The sequence below is a fragment of the Dicentrarchus labrax genome, unplaced genomic scaffold (assembly GCF_905237075.1).
Source record: "Dicentrarchus labrax unplaced genomic scaffold, dlabrax2021, whole genome shotgun sequence".
Lineage (NCBI taxonomy): Eukaryota > Metazoa > Chordata > Actinopteri > Moronidae > Dicentrarchus > Dicentrarchus labrax.
In genome coordinates, this window is record NW_026136709.1 from 6,885,573 (window position 1) to 6,906,174 (window position 20,602).

Sequence of the window (20,602 nt, forward strand, 5' to 3'; positions counted from 1 at the left end):
GTGCTAATAGACAGGTAATGTTGCTATGTATTTGCTTGGTTTCAGCAATAAATCATGGAAAGTAATCAACTCAGTCGTCACTTACGCAGGAAATTCCTCAGAACTGTTGACGTTTTGGTGACAATTAGTTGCAGTTGATCAGCACTTATTGGAGAGCTTGTCCCTTCAAAGTGGCTAATAAATCTCTCAGGCGGCTGTTCAATATCGCAGCAAGTCTTGAGTTATTACTGATGTGCAGGAATGTAAGTGATATCTGTATATCTTAAGTTTCTCTCTGAATGATACAGCAGACCACAGAGGTTGGCCTCCCCTCACTGTCTGTGCTGAATCATGTGCAGATTAATAGGAGTTGTGTGAACAGCCCTCAGGAGCCTTTGGAGTGGCCTCCTCCTCCTCCTCCTCCATCCTCCCTTAGTCAACTACGTGCTGTAGATGATAGAGTCTTGTTAAATCCTCATTGCTGACCCTCTCATTTCCTCGTCCGTCTCCATCCAGCCTCTCCCCCTCTAAGTGCCTGCCTGTTCGTCTCCTCTCTCTTTCTTTCTCTCTCTACTCCCTTCTCTCCATCTCTCTCGAGGGTAGGTCATGTTATCTTTTCGCAGGAGTCCCTCTGCTGGCCTTTGGTGCATAATGTATAAAGCCGCTGGTGTGTGTTTTACACTGTGCCTGACATTATGAAGTCGTTTCAGGCATATCGTTGCTTTTATCTCCACCATGGAGGTTAATCAGAGGGGATTTATACCAAAACGACTTAGACGCGCTCCAACCGTTGTCACCCTGAACCTTTTTTTTCTCCTCTCACTCTATGTGTGTCTTTTTTCCTGCCCTACGCATATTTTAGAGACAGATTCAGATTCAATGTTAGTCTATCCTGTTACTTTACACTGGGAACTGTCTTATAAAGCAGAAATGAATAAAGCAATTCCCTGGAAGGTCTGGGAGCAGCGCTGTGGAGCACACACAGATTTACAAAAAAACAATTGCTAGTGTGTGTAGTGCAAGTACATACCCTGGGAGGTAATGCAGCATAATTGCATTTCTAATTTCTCAATGATGTTAATTACAGTAATTATTGCTTAATGTAACCCAATCTAAAATGTACAGGTATGAATGGGAAGATGAAACTTTAAAGAATTGTATCATAAAACACACTTCTGTCACCTTCATACTGGATTACAAAGAACTTTACAGCCATTCATTCCACATTATTTTGCCTAGTTTACACAAAATGCATGTTGGTATTCAGTGACTTCAGTTCAACTTCGACCCACAAGATAAGTTTAATTTATCCTCCTGCATTAAGGGGTTACTCGTGCTGTATAAACTTAAATATAGCATACAAAATTGCAAATAAATTGCACATCAAAAAGTTCGGAAAATGTATTTGCTCAATCAGCTTCTGATGGGATCTTACATGATCACAATTTCCTGTCGAAGTTAGAACAGTTTTGGTTATTTCACATTCATTTTTTTCTCTTTGCTCTTCTGGTTTTAAAACCTGCAGCAGAATCAGCGATGATTCAGTGGAATAAACTATATTCCACCGAGAACTCGGGTCACCCACAGAAAAACTATGGGGAGGGGGACTGGTGAAGGTTGTCTGCGGACCTGGCAAGCACTGGTTCCACGTTACAACCACACCAAACATGATGCCACACATGGCCCAGGCCCTGATAGTGTCTATGTTGTCATAACTGGCTGTTCTTGTTTGATCAGATGAAGAGAATTTAGATATAATGAGTTTTAGAGTCAGTCACGCTTAACATCTGTGGTTGGTGGTTATGATTCAGTGGCTTCCGTACGTTTTGGCTTGAATGTTGGCTCTCATTTCCCAAATTAATGTTTGGATTTAGGCTTAAGAGCATTAGTGGCTTTGTGCAGATGTAACCAGTCGGGACATATGAAGTTAGTTGTGACAAAGTTTGGGTTAGGGTTATTTCATTTTAGTTTGATATTATCTATGAATTACTGTAAAAAACGTATGTTCCCATTTTCTGCACAGATTAAACATGTCTGTCATAGTGCTTCTTTCAATGTTATGGCAATGTCATTTATTGTCAAATGCCTGACTGATTTCTGAGATACTGTCCAGATACTCAGTGACAAGTGAACAAATGCTTTCAAAGTGATTTGAGATAAGAGTCTAAAATGTGGACATTTAATATCACATTGCTGTACAATGTTACACTTGGCTTGTAATTGTCTGTTATGCGCCATCTGCCAGTGCATTTACAGCCCTTTATCCTTATTCCCTTCTTTTTAGAGTCTCTAAGAATATCAATAACACAAACTCAACACTTCCTGCATCAGACACCTTTCATTTGTTAACAAGGCTTTTAAACATTTGCAGGAATGCGTTTTGGAAAGCACATTTTTTACTTGAAACTCCACTGAAATGTTTAAACATTTTACATCAGCAGCATGCTAACAGTTAGTACTAAACATATTTGTTTTGCAAGTATTTGGTAATAAACCAAATTTTGACTTGTCGATGGCGGTAGATGAAACATGAATGTCTGTACCAGATTTTGTTCCAATCCATCAAGTAGATGTTGAGATATTTGACTAGTTAAATGAAAAATATTCTGGTGGCGTTACAGGAAAAGTGATAGGATCACCAAAGTCAGCAAGATTCATCCTCTGGGGACCATAAATGTCTTATCCAAATTTCATGGCAATCCATCCAATAGTTGTTGAGCTCCAAAGTGGTGGACCAAATGACTTTGCTATCCCAGGAGACACGCTGCTAGCATGGCTAAAAATCTTGTATATTCCAAGCTGTCTGTTGCCTTTGTCATATTTTGCTTTACAGTTAGAATGGTTACTTGCAGAAGAACTGGGCCATAGGGATTGATTGTGGCCCCAAGTGGAGAATAGAAGAGAAATAATGATCCACTTCTATGTTTAGCATCACCACTAGGAAGTAGTGTCCTTGGTTTTTGGGTGAGGCTATCATTCTTGTGGTAGCTCATCCCTGACTCTGATCCTTACCACATGCACCAGGCTTATCGTCTTGGTTTCCACCTTTTCAAACCTAATGAGGAATCTCTGCTTGAGCTCTGCATTGCTGTTGGAAACCTGTGGTGCAGAATCCCATCTTCTCCTCCTCACCTGAACCGGAGAAAGAAGGTTGGGCGAGCTGTGGCAAAGACAGATCAATTGCACAATCTCTGTCACTTGTTCTCTCTCTCTCGTTCTCCTTCATCTGCCTTTGTTCTCACTCAGTAACATCAAGCTTGTGGTTTGAAAGGGAAAAACCTCTTCTTATGATGATGGCGGCCGCATGGTGTCTGATCTGACTGACGAGGCCCCGCTGTTCAGGCAAAAAGTTTGACACACAAACACACACACACACACAGACACACAAACGCACACTCAGAAAAATCTGTTCCACGAGCTGCAGGGCCATCTGGCTATAACACAAGAAAAGGTTGGATGTAGTTAGAGGCGAGGTGCTGGAGTGTTTCACAGCCCTCTCCAAATTTGTACACAGTTCAACTTCTCTGGGTTGCACTCTGTTGTAATCACATGACACAACGGCATCTTTTACTGTCAATAAAAGACGAGACAACAGAGAAACCACTGAAAGAAGATCTGAATACCAGCACTGACATATCTTGTTTTTTTCCCTCTTGTGATACAGATCTGGAGGACAGAGCAAAGGAGCAAAAGATTTAGGAGTGAGAGTGATGCTATGTGTCATATGGAGAACAAACAAGAGGGAAATCTGTCTCGCCGCGAGGAGTCTGGCTTTTTGAGAATCTAAAAAGCCCCCAGAGGCAACGTTTCCACCAAATGAATAGATATCCATTTTCAAAAGCCTCATGCTTGGCGGCAGGCGAGGGACGGGGAGAGGGAATGGTGAGCTGGTGGTGGTGTAGGGGGGGGAGATATCCAGGCAGAGGGCAGACACTATTAAAACTCGGGAGAATGAATTGTTAAATACCTCTATAAAGAAATATAAGACATGGCCCCGTTTTTATGCTGCCTGGGCCGCTCTGCAGGCGGGTGATAAGGTGGTGAGGGTGGTGGGTTGAAGCGTGTGTGTGTGTGTGTGTATGTGTGTTTTCCTGAGGGTGGGGTAAAATCAAGCCCACATCCACCCCCTGCTACGCTGAACATGAGCTGTGATGTTCATGAACGAGTGACACACACAGTCTCAGTTTTACACTCACCAAATTAACTGAGGTGCGATGTGTGGAAGCATATGGAGAACGTTATGGAAGGCCCTAAACTGTAATCACTGATGGATCTTCGGTCATCATTCCCCTTTGGGGCCTTTATGCTAAACAATAAATTATACAATTGAGCATTTTTCCGTCCTCACAACACACACATGCATATCATCACCCCTACCAGCATGCAGAGACTTCTAGGTCAGGCAGCAGCAGAGAAAAATTTCCCTCGTTGACATTTTGTGTTTCTGGCACAATATTGACTTCAGAGGGAAGGCAGCAGGAGGATTGTTGGTGACATTCCACATTACCTTAGAGATAGATGCTGAACTGTTTACATGCACAGTTGGGGAGGCGTGGATGGATGGATGGACAGATAAAATAAAGGATAATGGATATAAAGGAAAGATGAGCAAAATAGGCCAGTAATAGATATTTCTCTTAACGTTGTTCTGTGGGTTTCTGAAAAATATATTTTTATTTTTTGTTTTGGTTTCAGGGCACACATTTTAATGGCTTCAGCAAAAATGTCTGATAACCTGCTGTATGCTACTTGTCCAGCACCAAACATGGGTTCTCACCCACACCCACACAGATCACTCAGTGGTTAACCTGATCGGGAATCAGACAAGTACAGCTCGGTACGTAGTCTGTATGAGGTCATGGGTTTAAATCACTGGAGCCACTCTGTCACTTTAATGACCAGGAGAGTGAGAAAAACCTCATTTCAATGTAACTTTTGCTGCCATTATCATAGGGGACAGACGCTGTGAGTCAGGGTGCTTATTGACATAGCTACACTTGAGTGGAGTAAGATTATGCACTTAAAGAGACAAATGCCTTTACATATTTTCAAAATTTGGCTCAATCAGATTTCAGTCCGTCTTGATTGCGTCTTGGTTGCATTTACAGTTAGCTTCAAATAGCTATCCAGTCTGCACGAAAAATGTAAATGTGGTTAGAAGTCAGCGCATCAGTTTTAATGTTCTGTACTTCAACACCACTTCTTCATTATGGCTGATTGGGGTTATGCTGCAGTAAATCCATAGCATTCATAGCAGTTACTAAATAACTACTGCTGGTTGCTTTCTCCACTCTGAGGAGGCCCAGAGGAATTTTGCAGTAAATTGGTCAGAACTAATGCAGGAAAGACACCAGGTGGGCTGAGTAACACAATCACCTCTACAGCAGTTTCAGCTCGGAGCACTTTCTACCTAGATGTATTCCGAGTGGAGCTTACGTCAGTTACCTGAGACCGAATTCCCAAATGTAGCTAGCGTTAACCTTGATGCTCATCCAAGAGGAAGCCAGCCAGCCATACACCGGCCCTCCTCTTCTCGCTGTGTGGCAGGTCGCGCTGATGTTCTGTCTGACTGAGGAGCAAGATCCTTGGCCCCGTTTTTCTGCCACATTAGGCCCACACTGAAGGTGGCACTCAGCTTCCCCGCTGAGGAAAGAGAGTGTGTGACTGTTTGCGTATGTTGCGTATGTAAAATTATAGGGGGAAATGTGTGAGAAATACAGGTCTATTTAGATATTAACTCATAAAAACAGAGAAGGTGGAAGAGGTTTATTTGTTCCAAAGGGAACCGCAGCTGTAAATCACAACCTATTTTCCTTTTGTGTCAGGTGATGTAGATTATGTTGTTTCCACACTCCTGGCTCACAGGATGAGGAAATTATAGGCTCTGACTCACTGTTGGCTTTTTAGTCCTGGCACATCACTGCCCTCTATCACAAACCAGCATGAGAGAGGGAGAGAAACCTGACAATGCAGGAGGAGGAGGAAGAGGAGGAGGAGGAGGAGGAGGAGGAGGCAGGTTGGTTAAAGGGAAAAGAGAGGGGGAGTAATGAAAGGCGAGACCAGAATCTGAAGAGTCAGACTTAAAAAGATGGGATGAAAAGAAGAAGAAACGTGAATTGACAGAGAAGGGTGAAGGGGAAGAGAGGAGAGAGAACAAAAGGAGAGGAGGAGGAAGCAGGAGGGAGGGACAAAAAGCTGGGCTGTGTGCCAGGGTCTATTCCACCTTTGCTCTCCAGGCCTTTCTGAGCTGCCACCTTCTCTCACCTCTGTAATGGCATCAATGAAAAGGCCTTTAGGAGGGATGGAGGACTTGACTCGTGGTTCAGACTGTGACCGACACCAGCTGACGCTGCCAAGCCAAGCAGGATTCTGTTAGAATTAATTGGATGTCACTTTCAGGTACAAGGAACAAGAATGGGGGTTTTTTTCTCCACATTTTTGTAACTCGTACTCCTACAGAATCAGAAAATTCTGCAACAATTTGGGCTGATGAAATCTAGTGAATGATCTCGAAACAAAGCTTTTCTCTCCAAGGGTTTCTCTCCTTCCTAAAAAGTTGATTATCAGGCGGTACAGGATTTTTACTTCATAGACACTTATTTTTTAGTTGGTGTGATTAAAGAAAGATAAAGTATTGATTTAGGTAACAACTTTGGTGATAGTGTTCAACTCTGTATGAAATGTAAAAATGTTTTATCTTGTCAATAGTCCATAACCCAAATATATACCATTTTAAATTATATAAAACAGAGATTATTATGTAGCAAGAAACACTATCCTTATATTTTGAATATCTGAAAATGCTTCCTTAGTAGCAGATTGGTATAAAGACTTCAAGAACACTACCTTTGGAGAAATTGAAACACACAATATCTCTTGATACACAGTATCAGGGGATGTATGAAGATATGGCAACCAGTTATAGATGAAATCGACCCATCTGGGCTGGACAGTCTTCTACCTACAATCCTGTAACTGAGTACAGCCCAACTTCACTGACTTGTTTGTAGAATGTCAATCTAGTTTTAAACTATTTGTAAGCTTAATTAGCTAGCTACGCCCAGCTGCTTAAAGATATAACACTTCCACACTGAAATGTCTAAAAGCGCTTTTTATATATATATTGTTTTACATTATTTTTCCAATAATGTTCAAACCCAGAGAGTCCTTTGATTTTATTCAGGTAACACTACGTTACTACCTCTAGTTGCTAACCTCTGGTTAAATACAGGGTACATTGGATACATCAGAGAGTGAGGAAGGTCCGCGGTTGAACGTTACATGAATAAAACTTAAATACATTACCTTGTCTGTGAACAATTTCTGCCTGTGTATAGAGTTTCATCAGCAATGGCGGTTGTTTAATAATAAAGGCAACAACTCCCATCATCCCACACTACTCCATGCCGTCATCAAACTACGTCTTTGTTATTGTTTTGACGTGAGAGACCCCTAAAGGCAGAAATTGCAAAGTCTGGTAGCGAGCGTTTTCATTTCAGCCGTCAGCTAGAATGAGAAGTCTGCTTCTGTTTACCCTGTCTGAAATCAAGGAGCCACTGTTTCACAAATTCCAATTTAAACATTCACACTTCACAATGCTAAACACCGTTAGCATTGTACAGAGGAAATCTAGGTCGAACAGCAAACGTTTCTCTGCCATCAGTCTGTGATAGACTATAATAGAATAAACAATGAAATATTTCACATTGTGTCTTTAAAATTTTAAACAATATTTCATAAGATAAGTCACTTTTATGCTCATAACCATTTTGTCAGCTGTCACTTTGTTGCATAAATTGCCTCCTGAGCATTCTTGGTCACACTGAATCTACTGACTGTGTGATTTTTCTGCTCACAGTGCCCCCCTGCAACATGAGCCAGAGCTCAGCAGACATGCTCTCAGTCGGGACTGATTATTCAAGCATAAAGTAAACAACGCGAGATGAAAAGTCTTGAAAAGAACTACATTGGTGTCAGCTGTGACCTGTCATGTAACTGTTACAGAGCTTGATAAGGCATCATTGCAACTCTTGAAACAAAGTGCTGAAAGTTATTCACTGTTGACTTTTCACGAAACCTCACCATTCTTTCTATGCTTCAGGCTGACACAAGTGTCAGAGCAACAATATGTGCATGTGCGTACACACATGGACCCACACACACACACACCACCCACCACAGCACAAGCTGTGAGCACCTCAACCGCCAGTTCCAACTGTGAGAATATTTCACAGCCCTGATGAGGGCTATAATGTGCAATATGTTCACTAATTCAGTCACTCTCTCCCTCTCGCTGTCTGTTTTCACCCTTAATCTCTCTCCTCCTCTCTCACTCTATGCGTCCGTCACCGTGGCATCTGTTGATGTCCTTTTAGCTACTGGGGGCTCAATCTGTCCAAAAGGCCCACTCTGCTGCCACTCTGTTGCCATCTCCCGGTGATCCATTTATGCTCTACAGTTGATATGAATGCTGCTCGGAGACTAAGCCCTTAATTACCACTAGAGTAATGAGCATTGGAGGTTCTGAGAGGCATGGATAGGATCGACATGTCTTCGCAACATCTGTTGAAGGGAGTGGATTTAGTGGATGTCTGGTGAGAAGTGTTGATCTGACTGGAGATATGGATAGGGGAAGTGGATAGATGAACGGAAGGATGGAGTTCTGCTCATACTTATAGTTTTACCTTCAATAAATCCTTAACAGTCTGCATTGTAGACTGTGAAAGACAGTGTATATGGTGTATGTATATATAAATAAAATGTATCTTCTTTTTTCTTGTTTACATTTTTTCTTGGTAAAGAGTAACTTAACGCCAGACTGTTTGATTGCCCTCTTAAGTTGAAAGTTTCAGGCTGTTTAACCTCAACCTCAAGGCGCTTAGAGATCAAACAAATAAAAAATAGTCAAAATGTAAGCATTATAGGTTGAGTCATCCTGACTTTTATACTACAGGACAAGCTCCAAAAAAAATGCTGGTTTCCACCTTTCACATAAAGCAACTCAATAACATCTTTCTTTAGACGCCTGTTTGCTATGTGGGCTTTCTGAGATTATGACATCATCATGGTTATTGTTTCAGACTTTGAAAAAAAGAAAAATCCAAAGCAACAGAAGACATTATACAACTGAAATTAACTTAATGTGTGCCCCATTGATTCCAAGTCTGTTCTAAACCGTTGACTGTCAAAGTGCAAATTACTAACACCATAGTATAATTTATTTAGAAAGATAGGCATAATAGATAGTAATAGATACAAATATACAGATAATGCAGTTTATGCATTTTATGCCCCTTCAGCCTAACCTTTAAAGTCCCCCTCCACTCAGAAATGTGTTTTTCTTCTTGTTCCTACAGTTGGATGTTTGAGTTTCACTCAGCAGAATGATGTATGAGCAGAGTTTGACACTAGAAAGATGTTTTCACATTCATCTGCTGAAAGTGGAAAGTTTCTCTGTGCTCCCTGAAAATCGGATTTTAAGATGTGCATATTCATAGATTCTTGATTTTTTTTTTGAGTAAGGTAGAAAGAGCCTTTTCTAAGGGTTTGAATGTGGAAAATAATACCTTTTTTGAGGAAAGAACATATGAGACACACATTATTGTTCCAACTAGACGTATTTAAGTGTTAATACATGTCTGGAAGTGATTAGAACATTAACACTAAATCCATTGTTTGTTTCCCCCGTTAGTTTACACTATGTCGAGTGATGGTAGGATACTGGCAGCGTTGTGCTGGGTGAATACCAGGGCTGTAAGTAAAAAGTGTTTCCCGAAGGCGGACTGTGTGCCGACTGAAATCACTCCACAGTAGAGGAGAACATGATTCGCTCCTAGTGTAATCTTGGCTATATAAGCCATAATAACGTATTAGTATGTTTTGTTTGTTTTTGTGTACATGGCATGTAAAACAAGCTGTCATGACTGAAACCTTTTCTTTCTGTTGGTCATACTCAACGGGTTGTATGGTAGTGTTGGAAACTCACTATAATGATGTACAGGGAATGTTTGACTGATTTCTGCATGTACTTATAGCTAAACAGGTAAGTTAACCTTCGGGCCAATCTCCCAAAAGCTCATTGTATTACCTGAACAGATTAGGGACGTGGAATATTATACAGCGAAATGAAACCTGTGAAGTCAGTCTCCATAGATTGTGTTTAGTAGAAATTAAGGGCGCGATTGTGTTTTTCAGGACTTTGCCGATTCAATATTCCACTTGGTGAGGGAGAAGTACCGGTCGCTGGTGGGCGGCTGCAGTCCTGCGCACGCTCGACACAAATCCCTGGCAGGCATCGTAATGACCCGAGGTATGGCAAATTTCATTGACTTTTATATATCACTTTGAATTATTGAAGTGGTGCAATATAGAGAGAGGGAGGGAGGGAGGTAAAGAGAGAGAGAGAGAGAGAGACAGGACAAGAAATGGGAGGGGGAAGGAATTCTAGATTGAGAGAGAAATGATAAACTGAGGGTGGGACGAGAGAGAGTTTCCACTCCACGCTGTACCTGGCACTCGTGTGAGAGAGTATACCTTCCTGATGAATTATTGACTACTCAGAGTCTCTGAGGAGAATGAGACATGGTGCTGGGTGTCAGTCATCCCCACTGCATGCTGGACTTGCTGTGCTCAGGCAGCTTTGACAGGAGTTCCAGATGCCACAGTGGAAATCTTAACTAGATCAGCTTAAAACTTAATCTGAAACCCAACTGAGTGACACACTGAAGGAAAAGCGAGGAGGAGGAAGCTTCACACTGCTGTTCTCCTGCAGCATGAAACAATGAGTTATAACAACGCATTTATCTTTCATGCTGTATTTATCTTTCATGCGTGGTGTTTGTTGCATATTACATCACATACACAAGTGCGCACAAACAGACACACAGACCCATACAGTTCGTACACACCTCGACACACCCCGACACGCTCCAAATCTCTGATGATACAAAAGGTGCACCGATGCACACATAAACAGGATGAGGTCACATGACATTTGTACAAAAGGAGCTGTCATATTTTTTTAATCTGCTATGAGAACTGTACAAGATTTCAAATTTTTAAGTACAAATAAGCTGAATCATAACCAAAACCCGACCGTCTTTGTTGTTGTTAGCCATAGTCGTTACCTGTTCTTGAGTTGTTAGCTGGCTGAACACGTTGTTAGCTGATGTTGTCATTTGCTGTTGTTAATTATTTACTTAGTTGCTGGCGGTAGCCGGCTGAACATTTTGTTAGCTCTTGTTATTAGTCATTGCTGTTAGCTGGTGATGTTTTAGACAAAAGGGTTTATTGCTTGCTAAGGCGAGTGCGAGGCGAGTGTTTGGTATATAAAGATGGACAATGTGTCAAAAAACATACAAAAAAGAAGCCAAAATATTCAGGTCCCGCCCATACACACAGCCGACTCAATCGCAAGCAGTGCTCAGCTATCAATCGTGACGTGAAACACCCTTTTTATATTATCAATTTATTTTCATTTTATTTAACTTCAGATAAACTTGAACATATATCTATCTTAAATGCCAGAAACCATCTTTTAGAAATTTCCGTGTTACCTGCTAACATGGAGGGGGTGGAGTTTATGACCTATACTGCAGCCAGCCACCAGGGGGTGAGCAAGATGTTTTGGCTTCACTTTTGGGGAGCTGTCATGTTGTTCATCTTTATATACAGTCAATGGCTTGGCCCGCGTGTTACCGGTGATAACAACATGCAAGGTAGCTTAACATGTTCCAGAACAAAGGGCCTTCACTTTTTTTGGGATAAACAAAGTCTACACACACAGGTTCGCACATGTGCAGTGCCACAACACACACACACACACACACACACACACACACACAAATCCATGCGCACACAGGGAGTGTTATCTTCCTGTGTGGCTGCAGGCTGTGGGGGTGCAGGGGTCAGTGAGGAGGGATTGGTATCTCTGCTGTCTTTGGAGTGCTGCAGCTCATCAGTTTAGACTTCACTGAGACCGCTGCTCATCCTGACCTAATCCAATCCCTCTCCTCTCCTCTGCCTCCCAGTAATTGCTTCTGTTTGTTTATTAATAGCACACGTTATCTTCAGAGATCCAGACGTAGGGCTGCCAAGTATTCGCAGCGAGGCGGCGGCAGCAGCAGCGGTGTGGTGGCTGGCGTCCGTACAGTCAGACACCAAACTTGACAGGAACACTGGGGAGTCCTGTTCTGTTTCTCCCCCCACCCCACCCTTCTCTCTCTTTCTCTCTCTGTCTGTCTCTCTGTCTCTGTGTGTGTCTCATGCCTCTGCTTTTGCCTCAAGAATATTAATCAGGGTCCGTCTTTGAACCGTAGACAGACAGCGAACCCCCCCACCCTTGCTGGAGTCCCGCCGAGACAGTTGAGCTGCAACCTGAGTGAGATTAGCCTCGCCACCAGGCTGAGAGTTGCGAGACGGCCGCCAAAGTAAACCACCAGCACACATTGTCAAATAGTGTGGAAAATCTCATTTGAATCGATCTGAGATAGCATTGGGTGCCTGAAGATGGTAAACAGTGTTCAGATGTGCTCAAAGAAAGAAAATCAGTAACGTCCACATGGAAAATGCTAAAAAGACCCCCCCCTCCTTTTTTTTAACTTGTTTGTTGGATGGGATGAGAGAAGCTTCTTCTGAAGCTTTTTTATTCAGCAGGGTGATCTCAGAGTGGGGAAAAATACCACAGGGACTCAAAGAAAGAGATGAGAGCAAATGGTTTCAAACAAGTTGATTACAAATGACGGTTAAGCTCTGGTTCTTAGTCTGCATATCCATTTTCAAATAAGGATTTTTCTCTACTCTTTATCTGGTTTTCCGGCTGCCACAAATTTTAACGTTCAATAATCACATCCGGCAACAAAACAGCTTGCTAAGAGGCAAAAAAATTAGCAGAGATGTGCCCAGGGTGTGTTGCAGCAGAGAGAGAGATTTGAGAGCTTCAGCAGGATTTCACAAAGACACCCTTATATGTTCAGAGCAGTTCCCTGTTAAAGCTAATAAAGATTCAACAGGGTGCATTATCTGCTCTTGCCAAGTTTTTTTTTTTCTCTGCAAGTGCTGAGCATTTTCAGAGATTTTCTGTGATTCAAAACGCCACGTGTTGGATGACATTCAGTGCAATCATCCAACATCTTGCGATGAAAGAACACATGAAAGATAGGATTTATTGAGCTCAACCTAAATGGCATATAAATGAGTTTACTAAAAGTTGACCTTGAGAGCTTATTCTGCTTTAGAAGAAAATGTTTTAATGTCTGCTTTATGGTGCTCATAGATAATGTGTGGCTTATTAGGAAACACTCCCTGTTTTATAACCATAGAGAATAAAGGGGTTCAGATAATAGCTCTGCAGTGTCTGTCGATTGCCGTTGCTTTGTGTAATAATGGATCACTGTAAAGTTCATGGTCCTGCCATTTATTTATTTTTCTATTTGACTCTCCCAGTGGTTACTAATCGTGATTGTATTTTTAGCAACTTGTCCTCACTTTTCATTTGAATGATGTAATTTGCTTTTTGCTCAGGCCTTATCTCTAATATTTTGTAGATATTAGCTTCAGTTGTGTTTCTGGAGTAGTTCATAGAGTCTCACAGGTTAGCATTAAACCAGAGCCTTTCTGTGTGGAGGTTATTTGCGTGGGTATCCTCAGTTTCTTGCAGTGTTGGAAGATGTATTCAGATCCTTTAATCCAGGAAAAATAAAAATACAACACAGTACAAATCCTCAGGTAAAGTTCTTCATTCAAAATTTGGTTTAGTTAAGCAAACGAGTATCATCACCAAATAGTGCTTTAGCACCAGAAGTAGAACATTTGTTTAATAAAATAAACTTGTTTCAAGTGTGTGAATCTTGAAAAATTCCTCCAATACTGCTTAAAATGTGGTGACAATAGCAGACTGTACATTATTGGTTGGGATTCCTGCAAGTGTGGATAACTGATGACCTTATTAGCATTTCTTTGGTAAAATATTTGCTACAGTGTGTAAGATGGCTCTAACACACATTTAAGAATGTATCTAAAACAGAGTTTTCTCTTCCATTAAGTAAAAGGGAAAATGATAAATTAGATAATTATAACTGTAACTGTAAATGAAATCAAATTATTTTCTATTCTGAGTGACTGATAATGGTAGCAGTGTAATAACATAGTTATTTGATTGCAGCATTAAGTTCGATTCACACATCATGAAGTACAATCCAGCCTGTGAAAACCGGTTTGTAATGTCTTCTGTAGCTCCCCAGAGAGATTTCTAATATTTTAAAAAAATAACCCTGATGATGTCAGGGGAGGTCGAATGAATGCCGCTACTAAGTTGCATTATGGGACATGTAGGATCAAGTTTTTTTGGAGCTTGACACCGATCTCAGCCCCACTACCACATATGGAGCATAACCATTGATTTTACTGTTTCTTTTTCCCTTGTGTGTCCCTGGTCGACATCAGTGACCTCGTTGCACCATACTTTGTTTTGGGGGAAGAGTCCAGCCCCTCAATCAAAAGCCTGGCCTCTTAAATCAAAAATATAAATTTAGGTTAGGCTGTCTGGCCAAACAGCCTAAATGACTGACTCACAGTCTGCTGCAGCTCTGTGTAATGTAGTGTGATGCAGCCTGGTTGTGAGAGGCCATTTTGCCAACATGCAGACAGAGCAAGTGGAGAACCAGCATTGTGGGATAGAAGTAATGCAACATTAAGCACAAACACAGAGGGTAATACATATGCTGTGGCTGTTTGATAAATATGGTGGGTTACATTCTAACGTACGAAAAACAAACTGGTTCAGCAAAAATATTCCCTGATTTTATGTGCAGCTAAAGAGTTCCTGTTAGTTCTAGACTTACAACCTCAATGCACTTTTACCCTAGTCTTTAGTCTTTAATGTCCTGCTTCATTAGAGGAGACACTGGGTTCTATTTTCTATTTTTATCTGACTCTGTGGCATATGGCACAAGGGGTAATGGCACACAGTGCAGGTGTGCAGGGCATAGTTTTATGGCACAGTTGGAAGCAGGGGGGCATTTGGAAGAAGACATTTACTCACAGGTGCTGACATTAGTCATGACCAATAAAATGACTTCTCTTTCTTATTTTGAAAGTGGCGTGTCTATGCCACAGCATTCAAGCAATTTTGTGATGGATGGAGCAACATGGACTGGATCGGCCAAAAAACCTTCTCTCAATGGAAAACCAGAATCCCCACGGCTGAATATAATGTAAATTCAAATAAGTTCAACTGGCCAATTTGCCTCGAAAAAGGCTGGTTATATTACTTCACTTGAATGTAAGTACAGTTTTCTCACATTTTTAGATCTCATTGGTGGGAAATGGCTGCACAAATTCCCTTTAATTCTTGACAAGAAAATTGCACTGCTTTGCTTGATTATTACTGCACCCCACCTCACTTTTCCCTCCACTTAGGTGCAGCCTCAAATACAGTGTTAAATAAATACCTATGTTCACCTGACGAAAAAAAGTCATTGTCACAAAGTGTGTTTACCTCCTGAGTTGCCATAGTGAGGCGGTGTGTGCACTATACTGGTGTGCAGTGAACAGTAAAGTGCAGTTGCCATAGTAAGTAGTTCCAGTTCTCAGTCTATGATGTACATGCTTTTTGACAGTGCTGTTATCCTGGGGTGTGACATCTTTGAATCACCAGTAACAGATGTATTTGTGTGTGAAGAGTGCCTCAGGCCTTTGACTCTACTCTACCTTGTTCCTTTTGACCCTCTCTTTTTGTATTTCTGTGATGCAGCTGATTATTCCTGGTTTAAAAACAGCACACTGCCTGTGGGGCTCCCTAGCTCTTCTGTGTGCTTCTCTCTTTCTACCTCTCTCACTCACTCTGTCTCTCTTTCATTCATCTCTTCTCCTCCTCTCCCTCTCTCCTGCAAACTGAAGGCAACCTCACTGCCAATTTCATGCCAGGGTAGTGAGCAGCGCAGCAGAAATTATCCACTGCAAAATTGATCTAAACAATCGCAAAGTGGAACGGCAAGGAAAAGCAGGAGAATGAAATTGGGAGAGTCTGTTACCTTTTTGAACTTGCTTTATCACCAAGAAGGAATTGGGGTGCATTGCTTACAGGGAATGCCAGTAGTTGAACTCATGATATAGAGATTTTTATGATGATGTTCAGACATAAATATTGTATGTGTTCTGTGCTGTAGCACAGTAGGTTTAACCTGCTCTGTTGTAAACCTTAATTTACTATTGCTCCTAGAGTGATATTTACAACAAAAAGTGCAGAGAGATGCTTTAATAGTTTGAACGTTTAACACGTTTGATCAATCGCTGCACACAGCTGTATGCGCAGCATGTGTATCTGAAGCTGTGTATACGTGTATATACATAATTATTTTAATGACCAGTTGACACCTAAGTAAAGATGTAATGCTAGTACACTGTGAGTAAATAAATGTATATGAAAACACACTCATCATTTCTAGCCTAACACTGGCAGTCACTTATGTAGGTTCATTTATACTTTTTTAGAATGAACTTGAACTATTTTAGAATTACGGATATTAGTGATGTGTTTTATGCATTGAAACCAGTCTATAGTAACAAAATATTTTTAAAGCTGCTGTAATCAATATTTTTTATATTAACAATTTAGAACTTTGATTCTCTGCCCAAACCCGATGGGACCCAAAACTGTTGCCGTGGGTGGGGCTCACACAGAATTCGATTAAAAAAATATATGTATTTAATATTTTATTATTAATGCATGCAACTGTAATTAATGAGTTCATTTGTTATTTATTAGTTATTAGTTATTTGCACTATAGTATGTGCACATTGTAGCCCAGGTCGAGCTCAGGTTTGGTTCAGGCTCACACAGAATGTTTTTGGGCTCAGGTCGGTCCTGATTCTTGAGCCCTATAAAGCTCTATTAACAATGGATCCCCCTACTTGTATGTTAAAGGTTTCGCTGGAAGTGATGAACCCACGGATAATTTTTCTCAGCAGTTTCCATTAGCTCTGTGAAGCTTTTTAGCCTGTTTGGGTTTAAAAACTCTTGTGCGTAAACTGCCCAGCACCACAGACCAGACGGAGAAAGTTAATGACTAGCTGGTTAACACAGGGGAGGATTAAGAAGCAAAAGAGCCAGATATTTCCATAAGAAGTTGGTAGAGATCACAAACGGAGCTAAAAGGAGAGTGAATATTGGACCTACATTTGCCAGGTGGCCAGAAACACAACTCCAAATGAACGATAGTGTTCCTCTGGATGTGTAAATAAGCATCTGTTGATGATATCTCAGTAACACACACAGCTTGGTTCTGCTGTCCCCAAGTAGCAAAAAAAACAAAATTGCCATTGGAAGTTTTAGTCATTTCAACAAAATAACTGGTCAATCTGATGAAAAAGCTCGATTCATTTTGTGTTTCAATGACTTGAAACAAAGGGAAATAAGGCAGATCCGTCCACTACTCTTTCAGATTAATAATATTTTAAGCTGTCCGCTGTAGTTTCTAGAGTAAAAGTTGAACTTCCACACTTCCTTAGACTTTCTTTTCTTCTTCTTTATGCTTCTTTTTCCTCAACTGCCCACACACACACACACACACACACACACATACATTCGTCCCTCCTTTAACATTTTCCTTCCTTGCCCTCCTTCCCATTCCTCATCAGTGGAGGTGTCAGGACTCTAGCGCTGCAGTGCCATCTGGGCCGAGGCTGATAAAAGCTCATGTGCCGGGCCGGCGATGCCTGCAGGTCTGCCAGTAGCCAGCGAAGCCTGACTTTCAGAGGCGATGGGAGAGATTTGTGGCAGCCAAAGAAGGAATGGCATGCCGTTAACGTGCTGATCCAGGCCCCCCACCCCCCCACCCCCGCATCACCTCTGTCTATCTGTCAGTCAGTCGGGCTCTCACATGGCCCTGCACTGGCCTGAATCCTCACTGACAACAGTGTCTTTTTCTCAAGGAAACCCATCACGAGACAGGCTTTGTGATCTGTGATCTCCCTCATTGCAAATTGCTTCATGTCTCACATTTGGTGAGATGGGTGGGTTACCCCCAAACACCACCGGATATGGCCGTGAGGCATTTCAGCTCTGCCGCAGTCTCCGGAGCTGATCAGTCTTCTTAGGCAATGCTCTAAATTCCATTAGAAGCGCTGTTATGCATATCAGAAGTATCCCAGAAGTGTCTCTCCGCTCTGTTCTGCGTAGAACACGTGGCGGGTCTCTTTTTGACGTAAGTTGCGACCCACTCGCGCCAAGCAGCACAGAGCAGATCGCAGTGACAGGCAGTCAGACACAGAAACAGCATAGACAGTCACACACTTTAGGTTGGATTTGAAGACGTGCAGATTACGAAGCAAAACCGCACAACAGTTATAGGCACAACGTTATAAGGCTGTTCCCGGTGGAATTTCTGGGTTAGAAGCTCCTAGCTTAAGTCACCCTTGAGAACTTAAAGACATGGGCCTTCTGTGTCTGGTTCTTCCTCGAGATGCTTCATTAATGACGGGCAAAACAATCTGCTTCCTGTTAATGAAGCTGGGCCAAGAAACGTAATGCTGGTGCCCCCCTTTCCCGGGAATTACAAATATACCTCCTCAAGGTCATTTACTCAGAGATGGCCCTGCAGGAGAATTAAGACCTCCTCTTTAATTTAATAATATCCCAGGACCTCAGTCTTTGTTTGCAGCTGTCAAAAAATATGAAAAAGAGGGATGTGTGACGTTTATTCAGGAAGGTGCATGCCATCACTCCTGTGGTTCAATGCTTGCACCGGCTGTGCAGTGCTGACTAGGGCACAGACAGTCCTTTGTACCCCTTTTAGAGGTGGTATATATCCATGGTATAAAGAAAATGTTTTTCCAGCAGGAATGCCCCCGGAGTGAGCAATCTGCCTCAGTTCCACTCAGGTGGAAGAAGCAGCGGGCTTGATAGTTTTCTTGGATTTGAAGAGCAAGTCCTGATTCTCTGTTATGTTTTCTAGGTTATGAATACCTATATCTGCATCCCAGTATGCCACCCACAGAAGACATATCAGGTTTGCTTCAGTATCTAGTCCTCCAAAGGTATTTGTAAAATGCACTGAGGCAGGAGAAAGACCTCTCAGGTAGCTATAGCGCCTTATGGGCACAAATGTCAATGATTGGCTTATTGCAGCACCCTTAAGCAACCACAAAGTCACACAGTGAAAACTTTCAGAGTGAATATGGAGAAAAGTGTTCACTCTGCAGCTGAATGTGAAGAGTTGAACTTATTGAAAAAAAAGGCGTGGTATCAGCCCAGTTTCTAGGCGGAGGGTCTCTTCCCTCTTTCACTCTTTGGATCCAGCTAATCCTGGCTGGTGTGGTGTGATAGGAGCTTCGAAGAGCTTCTGCTACTCAGAGAACTGTGGTTATAGAAATAACCCAACAGCATCATTCAGAATTACGTTTTTACCCTATTCTCTTCTTTTAGTTTTCTTTTTTGTTTCACTGTGTGAGGAAAAGGAACTTTTGTTTGAAGTTTAGTCTGAGGTCTGTTTTTGCATCGATCCATCAATCACTGTTAATGGTTGCATTTTAATGGATTTATTGACTTTGATTTTGTGCTACTTTACTCTAAAAAATACTTGCCGTGACATGAAAATGTTTTATATGAAGTACTGTTAGGATATTTCTCGCACCATTATGCCAAAATTCACTACTTCCTTAGGCCAAGTTGGCAAAATGGGCACTGGTGCGGTGGCACACTGAGCATGGCCTTATTGATGAAAAATGCATTTCCTATTACATTTCTTATCTGAAGCTGTAAGACACAACGCCTACGCCCCATACAGACTTAATCTGAACGTAATGGAGTACAAATAAAAACTAAATGAAAGATGTGTAGGGCTTCGACTGGCCAATGTGTGATTTATTCATGTCCTCTTCCACAACGAGTCATTATTGATTATGAATAAATGTGTTACAAACAAAAAAGAAAGTTACATTTATTGTTTGAGCACCCTGGTTTTTTACTTTTTGGTTTCTTTTTGTTAGTTAGAGCAATCTAAAGAATGCATGTTTTCTTCCTGTGAATGTTGGACTTGTTTCAACAGACAGAAAGGTGAGGAAGGACATGCATTACGTATGAAAACCTGAGGGGTTACTATTAAGCTCAGGATTAAGGAATCAATGTAATCAATGGAACCTATGACAAACACAATAAGGAAAACATTTGTCTGTGTGTAAATGTTCAACAGGTCTGGACCTGAGGCACGCCCAGGTGGTGGCGTTATCCACGGGCACCAAGTGTATCAACGGGGAGTATCTGAGTGACCAGGGACAAGTGGTCAATGACTGTCACGCTGAAGTCACGGCCCGCAGAGCCCTGCTACGCTTCCTCTACTCTCAACTTGAACTCTTCTTGAGGTAATAGATCTGTCTTCTGCTGTATTATTCTTCATGTGCTGTATATCTGCTGCTTTGAAATCCCTGTGATAGTTACATTCATCCCCTGAAATAGCCAATAATGCTTGCTATAAGTAGTTGATTGGTGGTCTGGAAGACTAGCTTATTATTGAAAAATCAAGTCGCCTTCATCTCATTCTTGTTTGTGACCGTATACTTGTGAACTGACTTACTATTCCATTTCAGACAAAAATACTTAATGAATTGTTGATTCTTTAACTTTGTT

At 41.6% G+C, this 20,602-nt stretch overlaps 1 protein-coding gene across 2 annotated transcripts in view; it reads left to right on the forward strand.

Annotated features, from left to right (window-relative positions):
* adarb2 (adenosine deaminase RNA specific B2 (inactive)) overlaps positions 1-20,602 on the forward strand; it is a 174,842-nt gene that overhangs the window by 131,053 nt on the left and 23,187 nt on the right. For both annotated transcript variants that reach the window (XM_051411111.1, XM_051411113.1), the window contains 2 exons: positions 10,174-10,288; positions 20,169-20,337. In XM_051411111.1, coding sequence (XP_051267071.1) covers positions 10,174-10,288; positions 20,169-20,337 — 284 coding nt within the window. The remainder of the gene's footprint in view (positions 1-10,173; positions 10,289-20,168; positions 20,338-20,602) is intronic.